General features: G+C 39.8%; 2 protein-coding genes across 3 annotated transcripts in view; one reads left to right on the top strand and one right to left on the bottom strand.

Moving 5' to 3' along the window:
• Positions 1 to 15,492, top strand: part of LOC141110379 (sushi, nidogen and EGF-like domain-containing protein 1) — a 30,924-nt gene extending 15,432 nt beyond the window's left edge. The window contains exons 6-8 of one of the 2 annotated variants that reach the window (XM_073601698.1): positions 979 to 1,113; positions 3,377 to 3,536; positions 11,271 to 15,492. In XM_073601698.1, coding sequence (XP_073457799.1) covers positions 979 to 1,113; positions 3,377 to 3,536; positions 11,271 to 11,275 — 300 coding nt within the window. In that variant the 3' untranslated portion in view covers positions 11,276 to 15,492. Of the gene's footprint in view, positions 1 to 978; positions 1,114 to 3,376; positions 3,537 to 4,596; positions 7,639 to 11,270 lie in introns of those variants that run through there. The other variant, XM_073601697.1, reaches the window with a different exon arrangement.
• Positions 8,374 to 20,940, bottom strand: LOC141110380 (trypsin-like). The gene is made up of 5 exons (XM_073601699.1): positions 20,694 to 20,940; positions 15,356 to 15,512; positions 13,044 to 13,297; positions 11,289 to 11,428; positions 8,374 to 8,917 (listed from the first exon to the last, which is right to left on the bottom strand). Exons 1-5 carry the CDS (start codon positions 20,731 to 20,733, stop codon positions 8,753 to 8,755), a joined length of 756 nt encoding a protein of 251 aa, XP_073457800.1. The 5' UTR covers positions 20,734 to 20,940; the 3' UTR covers positions 8,374 to 8,752.

The following is a 20,940-nucleotide window of genomic DNA, read 5'->3' on the forward strand; positions in this document are numbered from 1 at the left end:
CAAAAGCTTTCATCTCTTTATTTATTCTGAGCATGTGTAGCACTTTGTCCGTCGGATTTGTGTACACACGATCGGAATTTCCGACAACGGATTTTGTTGTCGGAAAATTTTATATCCTGCTCTCAAACTTTGTGTGTCGGAAAATCCGATGGAAAATGTCCGATGGAGCCCACACACGGTCGGAATTTCCGACAACGCGCTTCGATCGGACATTTTCCATCGGAAAATCCGACCGTGTGTACGGGGCATAAGAAGGGTTAGGGACCCTTTGGCCTAAGTTTTTATTCTTCTCAAGTCTATCCAAAGCAAAAAAAAATTTCATTAATATGCACCAAAATAATTTGTCAAGGTAGGTTTATTGAAGCCAGGGACTTGCCAAACCAAGGAGTAATGTTGAGCTAACAAGGTTGCCAAACTTGTATTTTAATATTAATTTCATGTTCACTGAAATTTTTCCAAAAGCAGTCCCTAATTTCATCATGTAGCACTTCTGGGCAAAATAGGCTCAAGCCCTGGTTCACATTGGTGCAAATCGCATGCCAAATCGGCGTCAATGGCCCCGTCCTAATCGGTGAGATGCCGCATTTGCGGCGCCGCACCGATTTCCACAAGTAGTTTCTGTGCTACTTTTGGCAATTCCGGGGTGTGAGTTCCATTGACATCTGTACAGAAACCCGCACAGATGTCTCTGAAATCGTCCCCCGAATTTGGGACTGACATGCAGGTATGAAATTGTGCGAGTTCAGCTGAAAGCTGAGTTCCAGGTATGGCTATTTTTACATAACTATAGTGGTTGTTCTCTAACCCTCATGGGTGACTTAAAGCCAATATCCTCCTTATAATACCCTTGTCCAGCGTACGTTTTATCTTCCCCATGAGTTCCAATGCATTTTGCCAAAATGGCAGCTTTGGCATGTTGCCAAATTTTAGTTGAAACAAAAAAAAAAGACTCTTTTTTTTTCTTTTCTAAATTCACAGGTTAACACATTTCAGGCTGTTCTCATCACAAATGCAAGCCTCACTTTTGCGATGTTCAACTATGCCAGTATTCATTGGACGACAGGGACGTCCAGTGGAGGCGACAGTAAAGGAACTGGAGGAACCCCAGCCCTGGTGAGAATGCAGAGCAATGATCATCTTTCAGAGGGCTGAGCAAGCCTATATGCATAAACAAAGTTTTTTTTTTTTTTTTTTTTAAGTGAAACTCCACTATGGTTAAACAGACAAAAAAAACACTTGACCAATTATGCATGTTTTAAGTATTTTAGTAAACTTCTGGTTCTTATCTCATTCTTCTCTGTTGGTACTAAGAAAGGCCATTTTAATAACTTTCTCAAACTGAAGTTGCTGGAGGGTCTGCCTTCTTTGGAAATATGATCCATCCCAGTTTTGCAATAAGAAAATTGAAAAGATGGAACGCCACACGTAGCTCGTACAGTCCATAAAAGATTTATTTTGGCATCAAAAGCCAATGCATTTCAGGGCAAAACACTCCCCCTTTATCAGGGCTTGTAAAGCAATCACCATGGGGTGAGGGATACCTTAGGCTATCTTTTTTTCTGTGCAATAGATTTTATTGCGTTTCCAATCGATAACAGGCTGAAGTGGGCCTAGGCAGGGAGACAATACAATTACACAGAATGTGAAGTAGACAGAACAATAACAATAAGCATATGATCAACCATACAGTATACATTTAACTTGTTCGGGATCTTGGACCAATGGTATAGTGGTCCAAAGTCAATAGGTCTTCCAGAGCCAAGAATCCTGGCGTAGGCCATACCCAAGAGATAAGAAAAAGCCAAAAAGAAGAGAAGAAGAAAAAAAGAGAGGTAAGGGGAAAGGAGGGTAAGTGGTGGGGAATCCCCCGCCGACTCGGGGCCACCACAGGCATTGCATCATAAATGGCCTAAACTGGTTGGATGTAGAGAAGGTAGGGAATATTTAATCCAAGTTTCCAAACTTTAAATCCTGTACTATACTGGACATTTTTTCATTTACCATTAAGGTGGTCAAGTGGTCCCTGTAACGGGGCTGGTGGTTTCTTCCAGGCCTGAGCAATGGTCAGTTTAGCTGACAGAAATTAGTACGATGCTTATTTCTGTTGATATGCAAAGAGGCCCGGGATAGGGAAGGGCAAAAGGGCCTGTTTGGCATCTTTATGAATCGTCAAGCGAAATAAGGTGTGTAGCAGGCCAAAGACCCTGGACCAGAAACCAGGCAGTCATGGGCAAGACCACCAGATGCAATGCTTTTCTGCATTGACCAAAATTCCTGAAGCAACTACGAGGGGGTCTCCAAAAAGTTCCCTCACTTTTTTATATTTAATATAGTTAAAAAAAAGGGCAGAACTTTTTGAAGAACCCCCCCTGCATCACTGCACCCAGGATGTATATTGGCTAATCGAGCACCGAGCAGGAACCCAGGACCATCACATAAGAACTTTGTATATGGATTTTAGGGTGTTAAAGGAACATTATGAAACAGTTGGCCAGGCCTTACTCCAAACCTTAGGCTATCTTGTTCAAGCACCTGCATGATCTGTACTCACCTACTTGGGTTCCGACTTACAATCCAGGATGGTATCACCTTACAGTTATTAATTGACAAGCCCTGATGGGGGGGGGGGGGGTGTTGAGCACTGAAATTTGTTAGATTTTCTTGTAGAATAAAATATTATACACTGTATGATCAAGATTGGTGTTCCCATCTTTTCAATTAGGTTGGTGGGCGAGCTCCAGGACCGCACACTACATAAGACATTACAGCAAATAACTACAAGGTTCAACACTCCTATCCCCCAAAACAGACAATCACAAAGTAGGAAATGTTACTGTTTTTGGAGGCTTCTGTATAGAGTGCCCCGCTTGAAGCCATGTTTGCAGGGGGGGATGTGTGATCGCTTATTTAGAAAAATATTGGTTCCTAAACTTTAGAGCAAAAGTATATATGTTTTCTTTTTTAAATATACAGTGCCACAGTGGGCTAAATGTACTTATGCTACTGTATATAGTATGTGATAATGTTTATAAAAAAAATTTTCCCTGCATAGTTTGTATTTATATATGTATGTGGTAACAGTCATATTTTTAGACTCTGCTTCCTGCTAAGTCGTATTTCGCTTAATTTCATTTAATAGCATTGCCTAAAGCAAGCCTGACCTGATTCTGTCCTAAACACGGGTAAACATTGGTACATTTTAAGTTACCCCTTAAAGGTCTTAATAACACTTCACTTCTATATATATACTATCTATGTATATTCTGTTTTCTATTCCTTTTTTTTTTTTTTTTTTGGGGGGGGGGGGGATAAATTCTGGAAAAAAATATATATTTTTTAAAATACAATAGATTCTGTATCAATGTATATCTTGCAGGCTGGGGTCAACAGTGGCTATAAAGTCGGATACTATCAAATACCCAGTTCCCTGACTACTGAGATCATCAACATATCATCTACAAGTAATGTCAATTTCCCTGGCCGATGGGTCTTCAAGCTGGACAAACTGTATCCTGAGGATCCCAGCGGGATTATAGGTAAAAAAAAATTGACAAAATTACTGTAAGTGTTATTATTTATTATGTAATTATTTATTCATCTCTGTTATGCTTCAGCTTAGTATATTATATATTTTTTTTCCTTTATGTGTTATTTTGTTTTATGTCTTGTTGCCACACAAATCCATAAAAAATAATTCTGTAAAACAATTCTACATTAGAAATAACAGACATATTCTTTTGGCTGGTGTTTTATTAACCTAATATAATTGTATTATCTTCCTATAAAGAATATATATATATATATATATATATATATATATATATATATATATATATATATATATATATATATATATATATATCCTTTGCCTATTAAATATGATGTGTGTGTGTATGTGGAACTAGAGTGTTGCTTGAAAGATTTTCAAAACTGATACTAATGTTTATTCTTGAGTTTTCTTTGTTGGTTTGCTTGTTTGTTTGTTTCAACATAAAGATTGAGTTAAACTCAAACCAGCATTGCTCACACACATTAGGAGAAAATTCAATAATTTACCAAAAAGAAACACCCAACACAACATTTACACAACATACTTTGTTTTCCTAACCTGAATGATTGTTTAAGCTCCGCCCCCGAGGAACAAAAGGGGAAAAACACTTTGCGTCATAAGCGTGCGTATTTTAGATTGGATATGATCTTTATGTCCTTACATCAAGAATTCTGGAACTTTTTGAATCTAACCAGGAGAAGCAAACTAAGAGAGGTTTACAGTTAGTTCCTGAATGTGATCATCTTAAGGGTCTATGGCATTGTACTTTTTTAACCTCTTCTTTTGATATCTACTTCTCTACTTTCTGTAGTATGTACTTTTTAAGTATGCATTATCTGTCCCCTGACTAATATTTTACCTTCTTCTTTTAATTACTTCTACTGTGGCCTATTAAGCCCATTTAACATCACTACCTTACTTCTAATAGTGGCTCCTACCTAAAAACCTAATTTCATACTAATTCCAATATTTAAAAGTTTTTTTGTTTTGCCTTTATCATGTTCAAGTCTCAGTCTCAGAAACTAAATTGCTATGAATTCTTACAGTCTGTCACCGTTTTCGCCATACATTGACCGTTTCGTTGCATCTTTCGTCAATTTGCGTCAAGCCTTCTCAGATGAGTAGTTCCTTAGTAAATGTAAAAATGAAACCTTTCCACAATAATTCAGAAACAGGAAAAAAAATGCTCTCATCATATACACGACACAACAGATTTGAAAATATCTGCATATTCTTCAACATCTTTTTTTTTTGTTTTCAAAAAGATACATTGCAAATACAAATTCACAAACACTTTAACATAAAAAAAAATGTCTCATAGTTTCCTCATAGCTCCTGCTATTCAGTTTGTATTTCTAGTAAGTTACATTTAAAAAGAAAAAGATCACAAATATAAAATTTGTAAAAAAAGAATAAACAAAAAATGTATGTTTTAGCCACTAAAATATTAAAAACTTTAGGCTACTTTCTACACTGGCAGCGCTGGCCTTTAGCACTGAAGCTCCTTTTTGCTTTAGCGCTGTTTTATTGGCGCTTTTGCTGCCCTTTTTTTAGCTGCTAACGGGGCGTTTTTTAGCCCAAAAAAACTGTAAAAACTCCCGTTTTGCGGCGCTTTTAAGGCACTTTGGAAGCGCTGCCCATTTATTGCAATGGGCAAGGCGTTTTGGGAGAGCTAAATACAGCGCCCCCAACCCGCTCCCAAAGATGCTGCTTGCAGGACTTTTCGTATCGTCCCTCAAGCGCACCGCCCCCAGTGTGAAAAGGCACACTGGAAAGTATGGGAGGCAGTTTTCAGGCACTTAGCGGAGGCTAGTTCTAGCGCTAAAGAACTTGAAAACCGCCCCAGTGTGAAAGTAGCCTTAGTGTTTACGAGTGAAAGTATTGTGCATTTAAATATTTCGACTAAATATCTCTTTTTTTTTATATATATATTAAAAAATTTATTAAATAGCATTTTCAGTTTGCGGTACTGAGATACAGTTAGGTTCCACATTAACAACATACAGCATTGATACATACAGACATTTGTCTTTGGTTAGTACATTTTAACCTTTTGAAGCTTGTATTATTTTGTATTATTTTGTTATGTTTGACAACACTTTACTGCAGATTAATTATTTGTGACATCAAGTGTGATAAGTAAAAAGATGTCCATCCATATTGGATTTTACGACAAGGATAATGGGGGAAAAAAAAGCTATGCCTTGTCTCACAGTAAGTATCCTATACAAAGTTGTTTGTCCATTTAGAAAATGTATTTAATCCATGTATAAGCACGTCCCGCAAAAGGGGGCACGGAGCAGAGCAGAGCTCCACCCATATTTTTCAACAGACACAGGAAGGACCTTGCCGCGGTTCTGTTGCTCACAATCTGTGAACTTCACTGCAGATGAAATGGAAGAGTTCTTAACAGAGAACTTTAGCCAAAACTTTTTTGTCTAGTTCTAGAACATGTGGACCCCCTGTCAAGTTTTTTTCAACGTAAGGGAAAAAAAAACGCGCTAATATATCAATAAAAATTAATCACTAAATAACCGAATGAGCAGCAGCTTAATGTGAGATATACACAGATAAAACATAAAAGGAAGAACCCGTGCTAATAAGTCCAATTTATAAAATTGATTGTAGAAATTAATATCATCTCTCATATGGCAAAAAAAATTGTTGAATAATATTCAAATTTTTCTAGTAATAACAACCACAGTGAGTTTGTTCAACAAAAGTGTGCGACCACCTTTAGAAAAAATCGCTTACCAGATGGCAAGCAAAACCAGGCATACGGCTATAGCCCAGCCAAGGCCTTTGCTTGCACAGAAGATCGTGGAGATAAGCTCTGGATGGATGGCTGCATAGATATATCCAAACACCGATGATACCGCTCAATCCAGGACCATTAGTTCAGCAACCCACTCAGCAGCAAACCCAGAAAGAGAGAACTACCATAGTGTAATATTGCCTAACTTGTTATTTATTGTGTAAAAAACAACATTGCACTTACATTGTACTCAATTTAAAAATTGCGCATAAAATAGTAGAGCCGGACGGATACAAACAAACTCCCATCCTCCTAACGAGACAGCATAGTGACGTCAACGCATATCTTCTTCCAAGACGCGTTTCGTCATATGTGGCGTTGTCAATGCTGTCTGTGTTTCCATTTGGGGGATTTCTCCTCACTTCCTCACTTCTGAGGAACCTCCCAAATTTCTAAATTTTAGAGCAGAAACCTAAAGCTCCAACTGTAAATTTGAAGACTTCTCCGATGGAAGTAGAGACAACAGTAAATACCAGATAGGTTTTGTAACCCTTTCCTTAATCTATACAAAACTAGAAAAAAAAGTTTTAGTTCTTCTTGAACCCACTTGCAGTATGGTATAAGCCTTCAGGACAATACTGTTTCTAAGACCGTGAGACTGCTGCGTCGTATACAGATTGTGCTAACGCTTCCTGCACCATTGCATAGATATTATATCTGAGCACTATCACCAGCGTCGCCGGGTTTTTACTTCTGTCTATGCCGGTGATGAGATTTCTGCTCACTTTCTTAAAGGACATGATTTCTCGATGGCAAATCTCTCCAACCAGGACAAAGATATAAACAAAACCCATTTTATTATAGTGAGAAAGGATTCGAATTTTGAAATTGCTCTTGTTGATATCGCTGCCTTTGTGCCCCAATGATGACTGCTCCCTCTCCTCCCATTTTCTGTATAGGCATGATAAGAATAACGAGCAATCAAAAAAATCCCCAATGAGGTCAAGGACAGAAATAAAAGCCTGAAACTTTATCCAAAAGCAAAAAAATAAAAATTTGACTTAAGACTGATTTCCACAAATTCAGCTACTTTTTAAAAACTACAGGCATACCATGAGTTAGGTCTAATGAGGTGTCTGCCGCCTTATAAACTTATCTCTATTATTCACATCTGACAAGTTTATTCTGCTCCCGAAAGATAACTGCAGGAGCTCAGGCGTGGCTTACTGTGGTCTCAGTTCCTTAAAGAGCAGATTCACTGGAACTGTTATGCCTGACCCTTCCCTCTTTCTGCCCATTCACAGAAGGCTTTGCATTATGTGAATTAATTCACAAAATACAAAGGCTTCTGTGAATGGGCAGCAGGGGAGAGGGATGGGCATAGCTGCTTTGTGTGCTTCTCTCCTCTTTATACAGTCTTGAGCAACCTGTGTGCCTGTATTTTTTTGCAAAGTTACTGAATTCTTGGAACTCAGCTTTAAGTTAGACTTTAAGCTAACCAAAATATTTAACATTGAATATCTCACCGTCATAGGGTTTCGGATATTTGCACTCTTTTTATGTCATTGTCCATAATATAAAATATATTATGGGCCTGTGTTGACAGGCTTTTTTGTCTGCATGGGAATCAGATGGGTTTTGCATTTCCACACAAGTCTATGGAAATGCAAAACCCACTTGAAGCACATCAAAAGGAGGGCAGTTGCAGGTAAATGTACCTGACCATGAATACTGAAAGATCTCAGAAGTATCTCAAACTGATGCCATGAAACAAAACCCAAAGCCCATTGACAAAGGCCCTGAAAACCTTACAAGGAGCATAAGTATTCCTTAAAATGGGCACAGTAGGGGTACAAGCCTGGAAAGATACACAGAGCTCACCATAAAAGTCCTTGAGAGACATAAATATGTGGTAGGTGATTTAACTCTTTAGAATCTACAAAAAAAGGAAATCTCATACAGTCATCAATATATCAAACTAAATTATGAGTTAGCATTAGCCCTCTTTAACCAATAAATTTAAAACAAGTGTACAACGTATTTGACAAAAAATGACAAAAACATGATATATTTGCTCTATGATTTTATTGCTTTAATTTTTTTTTCTTTTGACACAGAATAGTGCATTGGGTTTCTAACTTACAATGGTCAACAGCACTGCTGGCACCATAACAGTAAGATAAGCCAAAAGTCCTTAGTGCTGTCATTTTGTGTATTGACCTTCCATTTCATGAAGGGTTTTCCAAAACAAAGGTGTGAGTTGGGTCTAGAGGTTGTTGTCACAATGCCATTGGAGGCTGTGTTCTTTCTTTGCTGAGTGATTTATGCATAGAATGTATGAATTTGATGATTTGTCAACTTATCCCGGGTGATATTCCCATGGGATGAGCTTAAGCAGAAGATCACCATTCAATTAAAAAGCACTGTGCTGATCGAAGGAACGTTGTTTATTGAAGGCAGTCACCTTTGGCTATGGTCTCCTGGATCCAGTTTAGGTAATTGCACACTCTAGTGTATATTCCCGGGTGATTGGGCTCTCCACATGGGATGTGTCCCCAGGATGTGACACCATAGAGTTTAGAATTACACACCAAGGGCCCACCAGAGTCACCCTGCAGGAACATAGATTGAAAGTTTACTTCTGAATTGGAAACACAAGGACTAAAAATATTAAAGCTGAACTTCAGGCAAAGAGCTAACGACACACGGTAAATAGATATACACATATGGGAGTTGTTTGGTTTGTTTTTGCAAAATCTTTATTTATATAGAGATGTAAGAACAAAACAGTTGAGGCTTTCCACTAAATAAAGGCCATCAATTACAAGATACGGGAGAAAATGACAACCCCATAACCCCAATGTACTTAAAGTTCCCAGGATATACTAAGGAAACACCAACTTATACAAGCCAAGTGCAGTAAACATGTGTGCAAAAGAATATAAAGGCCAGTCAGAATGAGGTTCCACCACAGGCAGTGGTTTGTTTGTTCCTGGGGGAGACACCAAACCTCATGCTACTATGGCCTATTTATGGCCTGTTTAAATATACCTATGGAGCCCATATGGTTATACTGACTGTGGGCAGGTATAGGAGAGTTTGATATATCCAGTTTGGAAGGAATACATATCTGTCCATATGGATTATTGCTGAAGCCCTTGTTACTGTGGACTGATAACAGGTGGAAGGGTGCTGTTTGTTCTACCCTTCTCCTCTCTATTACTCTCCCCCTTTAATTATTTGGATACTCACGGTGTATCTCCTTCCTCCCTCGGTGAACCATATGAGCTTATATTCATATTTATATATCCTTACGCCATCAGCCCTATACACGGTCGCTGGTATTAATAAGAAACTGCCTCCTGCTTTACATGGTGATTCCTGGGTGATCATCTGGGAGCTCTCCATGTGGAGATATTTCTATGTTGACAAGTGAGACCTGTTCCTTTCAACTACCACCAAGTGTGTCCTGACGAAGCAAAACAGCGAAACGCGTTGACGCACAGGGGTTCACTGTCATTTATTTGGTGTCCACTCTCTTGTTTACACTCATACTCATTACTATCATATGCCTATCGCATGTTTTTAATTGTTTTTTACTTGACCTGTTTGACTTATTGTTAATAAAATATATTTTTTGCCTGTAAAGTCCGATTTAGGGCCCTGTGGCCCTTTACCTTTTCTCTCTTCAGCTTGGTCTCCTACCCATGGGAGAACCCTTTCTAATATGTTTCGTCCAGTAGGGGCTTAATCATAGAGGCCTCTGATGGCCGAAACATGTTAGAGGGGGTTTTCCCATGGGTAAGAGACCAAGCTGAAACCATTTTTAAACTAGGAGGAATTAACTACATGCTGCGGAAGTGTGCAGAGGGGCGCCATTTTGTTGTAGTCCTTTATGGGTAACATGTATTATAAACTCTGTCCATGAAAATTAAAATTCATGACATTAAAACAGATGGGTATAGACCAGGGGTGCCCAACCAGTGGCCCGGAGACCACATGTGGCCCGCGGAGCCCTCTGATGTGTGCAAACTCATGTCTGCTCTGGGATGGCAGGTTGGCAAGCCCAGACTGCAGGTCACCTGCCCGCCATGTTAGAGCATCAGTGTTGTGAATGAAGCCAGTGGTAGAGGAAGCAAGCAGCTGCAAAGCAGAGCCACTTAAGTCGATGCTTCCTGTATAACACCAGCTCCTGTCATAGGCGGAGTGATACCAAATGCACTCTGCCTGGGACAGCAACAGCCAGCGATAGCTGAATGGAAGACTGTTATTAAAGGTAAGTTTATTACTACAATCATACTGTATATATGGGCATATCTGTTCTGCAGTGGTTACTGGGCTGCTTTCAAACGCAGTGCACCTGTGGCTTACCTGCACTGAGCCATAGACTTGTGGTTTTATCTTTAGGTTTGGTGCACCACACCTGCAGGATATAATAGGATTCTAAGGCAAAGTACAGCTAACCTGCAGTAAAGCCACAGGTGCACTGCGCTGCACACGCAGTGTGGGTAAACCTCAAACCATCAGTGTAAAAGCAGCCTTAGGCCCCTTTCACACAATAGGTCTTACCCAATCGGACCTTCCATTCACCTCAGTGGAGCGGCAGATGTAAACAGACTTGTGTCCGTTTACACTCGCCTAACTCCAATCCGATCTACTAAAAAAAAAACAGAAGTTCATTCGTCCTCTTCCATCTGATCGGATCAGAGGGCCCGTTGAGTAGAGTGGGCTGTGTCTGCTATATGTAGAGTGGACGCACACCTGTCATCCGCCCACTCCACTCATTTTGGCCAGCGATTGGTTACTAAGTCGCTTAAGTGGCCCTCGCTCCTCAAAAGGTTGGGCACCCCTGGTATAGACCTTTATATTCATTAAAGCAAGATGGTTCAGTTTTTGTGGAAAAACCACGTTGACATTAGTGTACGGTCTTATCTTTAAATGGAACGCTTTCATTTATTATTTCAGTGTGATGGTAACTATTACCTGACAGGTGTCCTTGCCTCCTTCCTGGATTCCGGCACACAGCATGTTGTCTGTTATCACATCGTCTGGATACGCATCCTTGCAAGCAGAGGCAGAAACAGTCTTTACCCCTACACATTGCAGGATAGGGGGATAGTTTGCTGCACATACAGAAAATTTGTCAAACATCTATGGCATCCAAGACCGATTAAAGATAAAACATAATACAGAATATCCAATACAAGAGTACATTTTGTCATTATCTGAGGGCAAGGTGCTCATTGTTTATTCACAAAAGTAGTGGTACATGTTTGCGATAGCTGAAATGGGATGTGGCCATGGTGAAGAGAATGGCAAAAGAGGGACCATAAAGACTAGAAATATAATAGAGTCCAAAAGGACCAACTATTGTGGAGGTCACTTAACAGGCTAAGAAAAACGGCACTTAGGTAACAAAAACAAAACTACAACCAATGGAAAACTGGAAGTCTAGAAAAATGTGACACCTGGTCTCTCCAAGTCCTAGAAAATTGGAACAATGACAACTGAAGTTTAAGAACAATGACACACTCATAGCAGAGGTTTCAGATTAATACCCCACTGAGGGCTGAGGGTCTCATAAAAATGGAACGCTGACCATCCTGGTCTCAGAACAATGATTTACATTGATTACTGAGTTCCGATAATGATGTTCTACTGGCGTCAGGGAGCCAGATGAATAACATAATGACACTTGGTGTGTCACAAGCATAACATGTTTGCATGGGACATATGAAAAGCAATATTCAGCCAACTTAAACGCTTTCAACTGGCCTTTGATTACAAAGTTGGCCGGGTTGATGAATGTGACCTACCACCAACGGTTTCTATCTACAACCAGGATTAATCTAAACTGTTGGTGTAGGCTTCCTTTTTTCATTTGGATGTTTTTGGAATTTAATGCTGGTTAACAGTGATTGAAATTGTCTGAAAATTGATGCATGGTCCTCATTGCATCTCAAAACCAAATAATAGTGATTCTGATCCTAGAACATTTATCCACTGGCACCTCAGTTCCTAAAAACTCTGAGTTGGAGATCCATAAGAAGTGCATACTGACATTTGGATCCAAGTGAGAAATTGAAATTTGGTGAGCCTACGACACCTGGGTTCCTAGACCACCAATACGGCGAAACCTGAGGATCAGGAGAACTGTATAATGGAATTTGGCTCTGGAAAACTAGCACACTGAATGTGGGGTCACAGAATATAAAGACCATGGGGCCCAAGTCAATGGTCTACAGAAACATTATTTCTTTGGGCAGGAATATTAAGTTGGAGATTCCTATAAAACGTTTGTTATCTGATATTGTTCAATGACATCATTATAGTAGTTGGGGTTATATATACCAGAGCTCATTTTTTAAACATTATGTGTGTTAAATTTTAAAACAATTTTGTAACTAAAAAGTTGTATTTGCTTTGGTATACCAGTTTGATTCTTTGCTACACAAAAGCCCTTGGGAGTAATCTATTGTATTTGTAGTATGTAATTAGGGCGAGCAACATTGTTTCTACCCAGGCTAGTGGGTATTTTTTGCTGTATTTACTAAAACTGGAGCACTAAGAATCTGGTACAGCTGTGCATGGTAACCAATCAGCTTCTAACCTCAGCTTGTTCAATTAAGCTTTGACAAAAAAAAAAAAACTAGAAGCTGATTGGTTTCTATGCAGAGCTGCACCAGATACATAAATATATATTAGTAAATGTGTACTTTATAGTCTTATGACCATTACCTGCTGGACTGGTGGTGGTCCCCCATCCAGACGCAAGACATTGGGTCCCATCAGGCAGGGCAGTGCAGCCAATGGGAATAGTTTGAACGTAAGCATTCAATGTGACCGGCTTCGGCAATTTCAGCAACATGATGTCGTTAACATATGTTGTTTGGTCAAAGTTTGGGTGAGCACATATCTTATCAGCATAGGAGAACTGCTCGGTTCCGTCATAATTTTTTATGTTATGATCCCCAAGTTGAATCTCAAGGCTTCTATATCACACAATGAAAAGAATGTAAATAGACATATCAAATGTGGTTAATTCATCTATCTATCTATCTATCTATCTATCTATCTATCTATCTATCTATCTATCTATCTATCTATCTATCTATCTATGAAGGCTCATTAAAAACAAATTGTTATTGTTTCATTGTACACCTGTACACTTTGCTATCGGAAAGTCTTGTTGTATATTTCTTTTCATGAAAAACAGTAAAAAACTATTGCAATAAAAGATTCATTCAAATATTTTTTATTGTGCTTATGCAGTCAAACAAAAGTATTTTGTTGTCCATGGGTCTACACTCCAATGCCATAGAAACTGCTAAAGATCTCACTGCTGATCTACGACAGTTGCAAAGAATGGAACGTAATGGATTATGTGTAGGGCATGTTTAGGGGTGAGCAAACTTGAAGGTCTTAATTTCTCTGAACTTTCAACAAAAATCTGAAAATATTCACAAAATATTGCATTTTTGCTACATTGAAGTCAATGTAAAAGGCACAATTAAGGTGTTTTTTGGTGTTTTTTAAGGGGACAAAGAGCTTCAATTGCCCTCTAAAGGGTTATGGAAGCTCATTGTTAGCCCCATTATTTAACTTTTTTTTTTTACAAAAATGAAAAAAGGCAAAATATTCTTCTAACTGAAAGAACTTATCCAACATATTTTGTCTGAACGACATAGGGTATATAGTTATCTATATATGAGCACAAAGGTAATTTAATATGAGAAAATCTGATTGTTTCAGGTTACCTGGCCATTTACATGCTTGAGAGTCTATGGTCAATCAGGCCAGTTTGTTTCTTCTGATAGTCAGACTAGAGCAGTGTTTCTCAACCTTTTTTCAGTCAAGGCACCCATTAAAAATTGGACAATCTTGAGGCACTCAATACTAAAGTGTGAAAAATCGAAACTAAAAGTTTTAGATAGCACAGCACCATCCACATAGGACACCCAACGTTGGAGGTTGTTTATTCTTTCAAGGAAATACACCTTTGCACACTAGTACTGACTAGTATTCCAATGTTTCTCTTCTCGTTCAGCTTCTGTCCCACCTCACTCAGCTAATATGACCCAAGCAAGGGCCAGGACAAGGAGAGGGCAGGAGGGGCAGCTGCTCTGGGCAAAGTGGAGCAAGGGGGCAGAGAATGGCCAGAGGGCAGTAAACCCATTCTACAGCATGCATTAACAGTATGGGAAGGGGAGCAGATCAACTTGCCCTGGACGCTAGCTCAACCTGTCCCGGTACTGGACCCAGCGCTGATGGAGAGGGGCAAACAAGGATGCTGTGCAAGTGCCCAATGTCCTCCTAATCAACCGATAATGTCATTAATTATTAGGATGCCAGGGGCTAGAAGGTTGTAATGGTGCACAATGAATATCTGTGGCTTTGTGTAACTTAAAGGCAAGCTTGATCCACCTGCTGGCTTGTATACAATTTTGGGGCAATTTTTAGGCATTTTGCCAAGGCACCCCTAAAAAAACCTGAAGGCACCCCAGGGTGCCTGGGCACCCTGGTTGAAAAAGGCTGGACTAGAGCATGTAAGGGTTGATTTACTAAAGGCAAATAGGTTGTTCCCTTTGCAAGGGAAGTTGCACTTTGAAAAGGAATTTCGCCTTTACCTTAGTGAGTTAAATGAAGATCTGCTGACTTTCATCATCCAATCACGTGCAAGCAAAAATACTGGCTTTGAATTTCCTTGCACGTGATTGGGTATTATTTGCAAGGTGAAATTTCTCCACATTCACTGAACTCTGGGGTAAAGCGTAAGTTCCCTTGCAAAGTGAACAGCCTATTTGCTTTTAGTAAATCAAATTCATAGAGTTGTCCACCAGCACCTCCTAATACATTGTGGAAAGGCACATGCCTTGAGGGAAAAAGGAGTGGAGGTTGTTCATTTCCATGCATCTAATAAAAGAAAATGGTCAAATTCTGTTCTCTTTTATGTCAGTTTATCACTTGGAGAGTCAAATAAACTTTTAATTGATGCATACTAACCAGTTATTTCTCAGCATCTATGGAACATTAATTGCATTTACACTTACGGCAGTTTACAATGTGCTGCTGTTAAGACCCATTGCTTATCTATTAGAACTCCACCGCATGCGTGGTCACCAAAGTACTGAAGGGTAGCTTGCCAAGGAACGGAGTTGGCTTTGCAGTCATGTCCACCAATGATCTTGATAGAAAAATGACTATTTACTGTGGGGGAAAAAAAAACAAGAGTACAGAAGGTCACTTGGAAATATTAGGCTCATTATGTTTAACCCTATGATCGAAACATAAAAAATGTGCATGTTGTAATGAAGGTAGTTGTTTGGTTGGCAGCTTTAGATAAATAGTTCTACATGCTAAAAGTAATTAAGATCATTTTGATATCCATATTGGGGCCTGGATAGTGCCTCCTAATTAGCCTCATTATAGGTTTTTCAACATCATAAAGAATTGGTCAAAAACATGTAACATCCACTTAGTTTAGTGGAGATGGTTTTGAGTGTGGGGGTGCTATGACTGGTCTTGCTCCTTCCTTTCCTACACCCTGCCCTTTGCCCCCACCCCTCTCCTTCCCTTCTTCTCTGCTTCTCATCTTTTCCTGAATAATACCACTTTTGTCACTTTTCTCAGCAGAGTTGTGGAGGAAGGGTTCCAGCTATTGGGGTTCTCAAATTGTAATTATGCTGTGTTGTCTCTGTCTTCTTCTTTGCACATCGCACAGAACTTTATGTACTCTGATTCTCTTTGCATTTACATGTATCAATGTTGGAAATGTTTTTTTAACTATAAACCCATTCAAAATGAAAACATTGTATATGGTGGGAGTGCCTGAAGTTGCGGAGTTTCTGGAATAAGGTATTTGCTTATAAGGGTTCTGAGATTTCGGTCCCCCAACAACCCCGTATTGCTCTGTTAATTAAACCAGTTGAGGACCTTTCCTTCTCTAAGCACCGATTCATCTATTTTATGCTCTTGGCAGCAAAACTTACAATAGCAGACCTCAGTGTGTAGCTCATTTCATAGACGAAAAGGTGTCTTGGATAATGCTCAATGAATAAATTGCCAGTGTGGTCAATGACTCTACTAAGCGATTTGAGGCTATCTGGAGACCGTGGGCTGACTATGTTCATGTGAACCTGTAGGGGATTCGAACAAGCTAAGTTCACCTCCTGGGAGCTTCACTTATTCTTCTCCTCTTTGGGTTTCTAGAGCTCCTCTCTTTCATTCCCCCTTTTGTTCTCTTTATTCCATTCTTCTCTGGCTTTTCTGAGGTTCCTCCTGCATGAAACTTCTTGTCTTTTTGATTGGTTGCAGTTGGAACTCTTGACACTTCTTTTGTGTGCGTCTTGCATAGTGAAATTAATGTTTTCTCACTATTGTCCTCTACATGAGCTTTGAAACAATTCTTTTAGATGCTTCGTTTTGTCACGCCTACATTCTGGATGGACATAGTTTGAGGCTACTTAGCTTTCCAATGTTTGTTTTTTTTATCAAGTGCTCTAGTTATGGACAAGTGTATTTCATTTACTGTATTTGAAAAGCCTGAGCCAGAGTCCTGGCTGTTGTAATGATCACGGTGATTTCTATTTGTCTGACTTTAAAATTTGAATAAAAATGATTGAAAGTAAAAATAAAAACATTGACTTTTTACTAAATAATGGCTTTACATGTCTTAATTGGTGGAAGTGCAAAATTAAAACAGGAATGCCCCAAAATGACCAAATGGATCCAAACTGTACTGGAAGTTGACACTTTCAAAAGTAGCATTTGAATTGAAATGGTTACATAATTACATAGTGAAGTTGAAAAAAAAGTCCATCTAATTCAACCATTAGAAAAAATAGAAAGAATAAATAGATCCCTCCAAAAGGCAATCAGATATTCCCTGGAACAATAATCTCTAGTGTTATTACATCACCTATATTTTGTGCACTTAGGAAAGCATCCAGCCCCTTTTTTAAAACAATCTACTGTGCTGATCAGAACTGGTTCTCGAGGGAGTGTAATCTACATTTTCACAGCTCTTACTGTGAAGAAGCATTTCCGTATGTGGAGATTAAAGCTTAATTCCAGGAAAGGGTGCAGGCACAATATCAGTTAAGTCCAATTAGGTACATGACACCTCCGAGCCTTATCTCTATTACTTACTGTATATGTGACAGGTTTATTGCACTCCCCGGAGGACACATTCTGGCTGTGAGAACAAAGAGGCACACACACAGCAGCTATGCCCGCCCCTCCCCTCTGCTGCCCATTCACAGAAGCCTTTGTATTGTGTGAATGAGTTCACACAATACAAAGGCTTCTGCGAATGGACAGAAGGAGGGGAGGGGTAGCCAGCGACTTGCTCTTGAACAAAGACCACACTTAGCAGCGTTGGAGATCCAGAAGTCATCTTCCTGGAGCCCCAAAATACAATATATCTCCCAGCAGCCAGAATCAAGAGACCCTTCCCTCAACAGTAGATCCCTCCTAGCAATGATTGCCCCCCCCCCCCAGCAACAAAATCCCCCAGGTGTGAATAACAGAGATAAGTCTATGAGGTGACATGCATCTCGTTAGACTTAACTCATGGTACCTGCAGTTTTTACAAAGTAGCTAAAGTCCTATAATTCAGCTTTAAATCTTCTCAGATGAAAAGAATGCCCCCTTGTCCTTTGTAATGACCTTACAAAAGTAGCATTTCTCTTTAAATGGTTGATCTGGAGCAGTAAGGATCATCCCTTATTAACCTTTTATCCCTTGAGAAATCCTAAAAACTATTATACCTACAGCTACATCTCCCACTCTCTACAATAATTTGTTTTCAGTAATAGATATGAAATTAAAGAACTAATAATAATGACCAGAAAAGAAAGGCAGATAATGAAAATCATAAGTCCACTTTACACTAGAGGCCAATGTAGGAATGACCTCCCTACATTGGTGGTTGTTAAGGATCATCACCCAACATTGGTGGTCAATGTAGGCAGGAGATTGGTTGACCACTGCTACTTATCCTAGCAACCTGTGGATTACCTCTGGGGTTCTATGAAACTTTGGTTAAAAAGGGAAGTTTAGACAGTGAAGGCCAGGGCTTTTTTTCTCAGAGAATAGAAGCAGGTACCCCAATTCCAAGTAACCCCTTGCCTCCACCCCCTACCCAACCCAGAACAGTGTCCATTGGTTCCACCCCCTATCCACCTCCCAGTCCTGCCATTTTAAGAGAATACAGAGCCAAGTATCAATTTGTGGACTTTGTGGTGCTAAGTAATTTGTTAACGAAAACATGAAAAGTAGTAAAATAGATCCCCTGCAGCCAGCAACAATAAGACCCCTAACAACAATAGACCTCCCACAAAAAAGACCCCCACCAGCAACACTATATCTCCCAGCAGCCAGAATCAAGAGACCCTTCCCTCAACAGTAGATCCCTCTTAGCAATGATTGCCCCCCCTCAGCAACAAAATCCCCCACCAAGAAAATCCCACAGCAGCAACAATAGATTTGACCAGCGACGATAGATCCCCACCAGCAACAATAGATCTCAGCAACAATAGGATCCCCAAGTTGCCACCATCAATAGACCCTCCAGCACACCCCATCATGCCAGTACATACATTCAGTGCGGGAGGTGCCAGAACTGCATTCCCCTGCATTCCCACTGAAAAAATGCCCTGGTGAAGACTAAAGGGCTGTACACATTGACCAAATATTGGGTGGCCGACACAGAGCGGCTGAGAGAGCTGACCAGAATGTTTTGGCGGGGGGGGGGCAGTCCCCTGTCAGAATACAATAGTTCAGTGGGGGAGATCACTGTACTAACATCGCATAGTTAGTACAGCGGCTCCTGCACAGCTCTTCAGGTTTTTTTTTCGTTCAGCTCACTGGGTTGAATGAAAAAAAACTAATATTCTGTACTAGGTTTAGGACTAAGACTAAAACTAAGGCTAAGTTTGAGCTTGCAAGATAAACACTTGACACATTAGCGCTAAAAACTCAGAGAGAAGCTGGATGTAAACGTATTTCCAAATGTGACTGGACTGGATGACACTAGTGTTTCAGCCCTCTTAAGATTGAGGAATCTTTATCTGTACAAACAAAAAGGCAAAAGGGTGCAAATGCACTAAAGCACTTTATTAAGAGGTAAAAGGTGAAAACATACTCACAAACCCACTGTGAATCATCGCATTTCATAAATTCAGATACAGAAGTCAGCACTTGAACCTCATAGATCCAAATGGGTAACGTTAACAGCTGACGCGTTTCGGGAGACAGACCCCCTTCCTCAGAGCAGAAACTGGTTTGACACCCTCCTCCATCTCCTTTATCAAGATGACTGAAAATGTATCCCACCTCCACCAAGGAGGGGAGCGGAGGGGGAGAGGGAAGAGGTCAAAGGGCAAGGCCGCCTCTGATGGTCCTTTAGGCCAGGGGTCTCAAACTGGCGGCCCTCCAGCTGTTGAAAAACTACAAGTCCCATGAGGCATTGCAAGGCTGACAGTTACAAGCATGACTCAGGCAGAGACATGATGGGACTTGTAGCTTCACAACAGCTGGAGGGCCGCCAGTTTGAGACCCCTGCTTTAGACCCATTAAAAAGTAGCAGTGGCACAAATCATACAATACAACAAAGCAGCTAAAATACAAAAAGAAGCAAACAAAAGGACAGGCACAACAATGCCCAATAAAGGACTTCCAATACATTTCACCAAATATATTGCCTATGTACAAATATTATAAATATGTCTCTCTCTCTCTCCATATACCTTACCTTCCAACCACTTCACCAAGGGGGTCACATTGCTATCTTTATATGCGGTCATAGTGGATGCTTGTGTTCATGAAATGGCAGGTGTACAAAGCAGAGAGCTTTAAATAATGCTCTAAGCATTGGCGCCCTTTTTGTGTTTTTGTTTGTATATATAAGGTTAAGTTTGCCCTGAAGAGATATGAGAATATTTTCAGGAAATACGATGTAAATAATTGAACCAAAAAATGAAAATAACCAAAGAAGGAATTTGGCAACTGTTTCATCAACTAATCAGAAACACTGTAGTTGAGTAGAATTGACGGGGCACAGAAAACTGATCCTACAGGAAACTTCAACACAATGTGTCATCTTTCATTGAGTTTGTTAAATTTTACATTGCATTATTATGTTCTGCTCTAGACTTTCTATGTTTTTCTATATAGCCAAAAGACTTTTCACACTTCCCTTATCCATCTGGCTAAAGGTGTGAGAGCAGAATTTGCTATAGAGGAAGAACTTGGCAATCAGCAGAATATAACAAACAACCGCACCCTAAATTTAAAAAAAAATTAGTTGACGGCACGTCTTATTTAATTTTTTTTGACCATCAAAACCTTAATTGTTCTTTAACGTCTAGTCATAGTAAATCCACTTACCTGCTGTTACCAGCAGTGCTGCAAGAAGCAGGAGGAACATTCCGAAAGTTTGGAGTATTCAAAACTTCCCAAAGCGAGCTCCTTCTTCCTAGACTTCGATTAGAGAGTCAATTATTAACCTGATCAACCCAAGCTTCAGAAGACTCCAGATTATGGAGAAAGCTGGCAATTCTAAGTTGTGTGCACAGTAACTGCTGCTTGTACAGTACATGCAGAACAACACGTGACTCGAAGATTGACCTCCCAC

Source organism: Aquarana catesbeiana, linkage group LG10 (assembly GCF_042186555.1).
Source record: "Aquarana catesbeiana isolate 2022-GZ linkage group LG10, ASM4218655v1, whole genome shotgun sequence".
Lineage (NCBI taxonomy): Eukaryota > Metazoa > Chordata > Amphibia > Anura > Ranidae > Aquarana > Aquarana catesbeiana.

Coding starts and splice junctions, on each gene's coding strand:
- LOC141110380 (XM_073601699.1), bottom strand. CDS start 20,733: ATGTTCCTCCTGCTTCTTGCAGCACTGCTGGTAACAGCAG. Junction 11,429..13,043: donor GACCACCACCAGTCCAGCAG/GTAATGGTCATA, acceptor CTGTATGTGCAG/CAAACTATCCCCCTATCCTG. Junction 8,918..11,288: donor GAGGCAAGGACACCTGTCAG/GTAATAGTTACC, acceptor ATGTTCCTGCAG/GGTGACTCTGGTGGGCCCTT.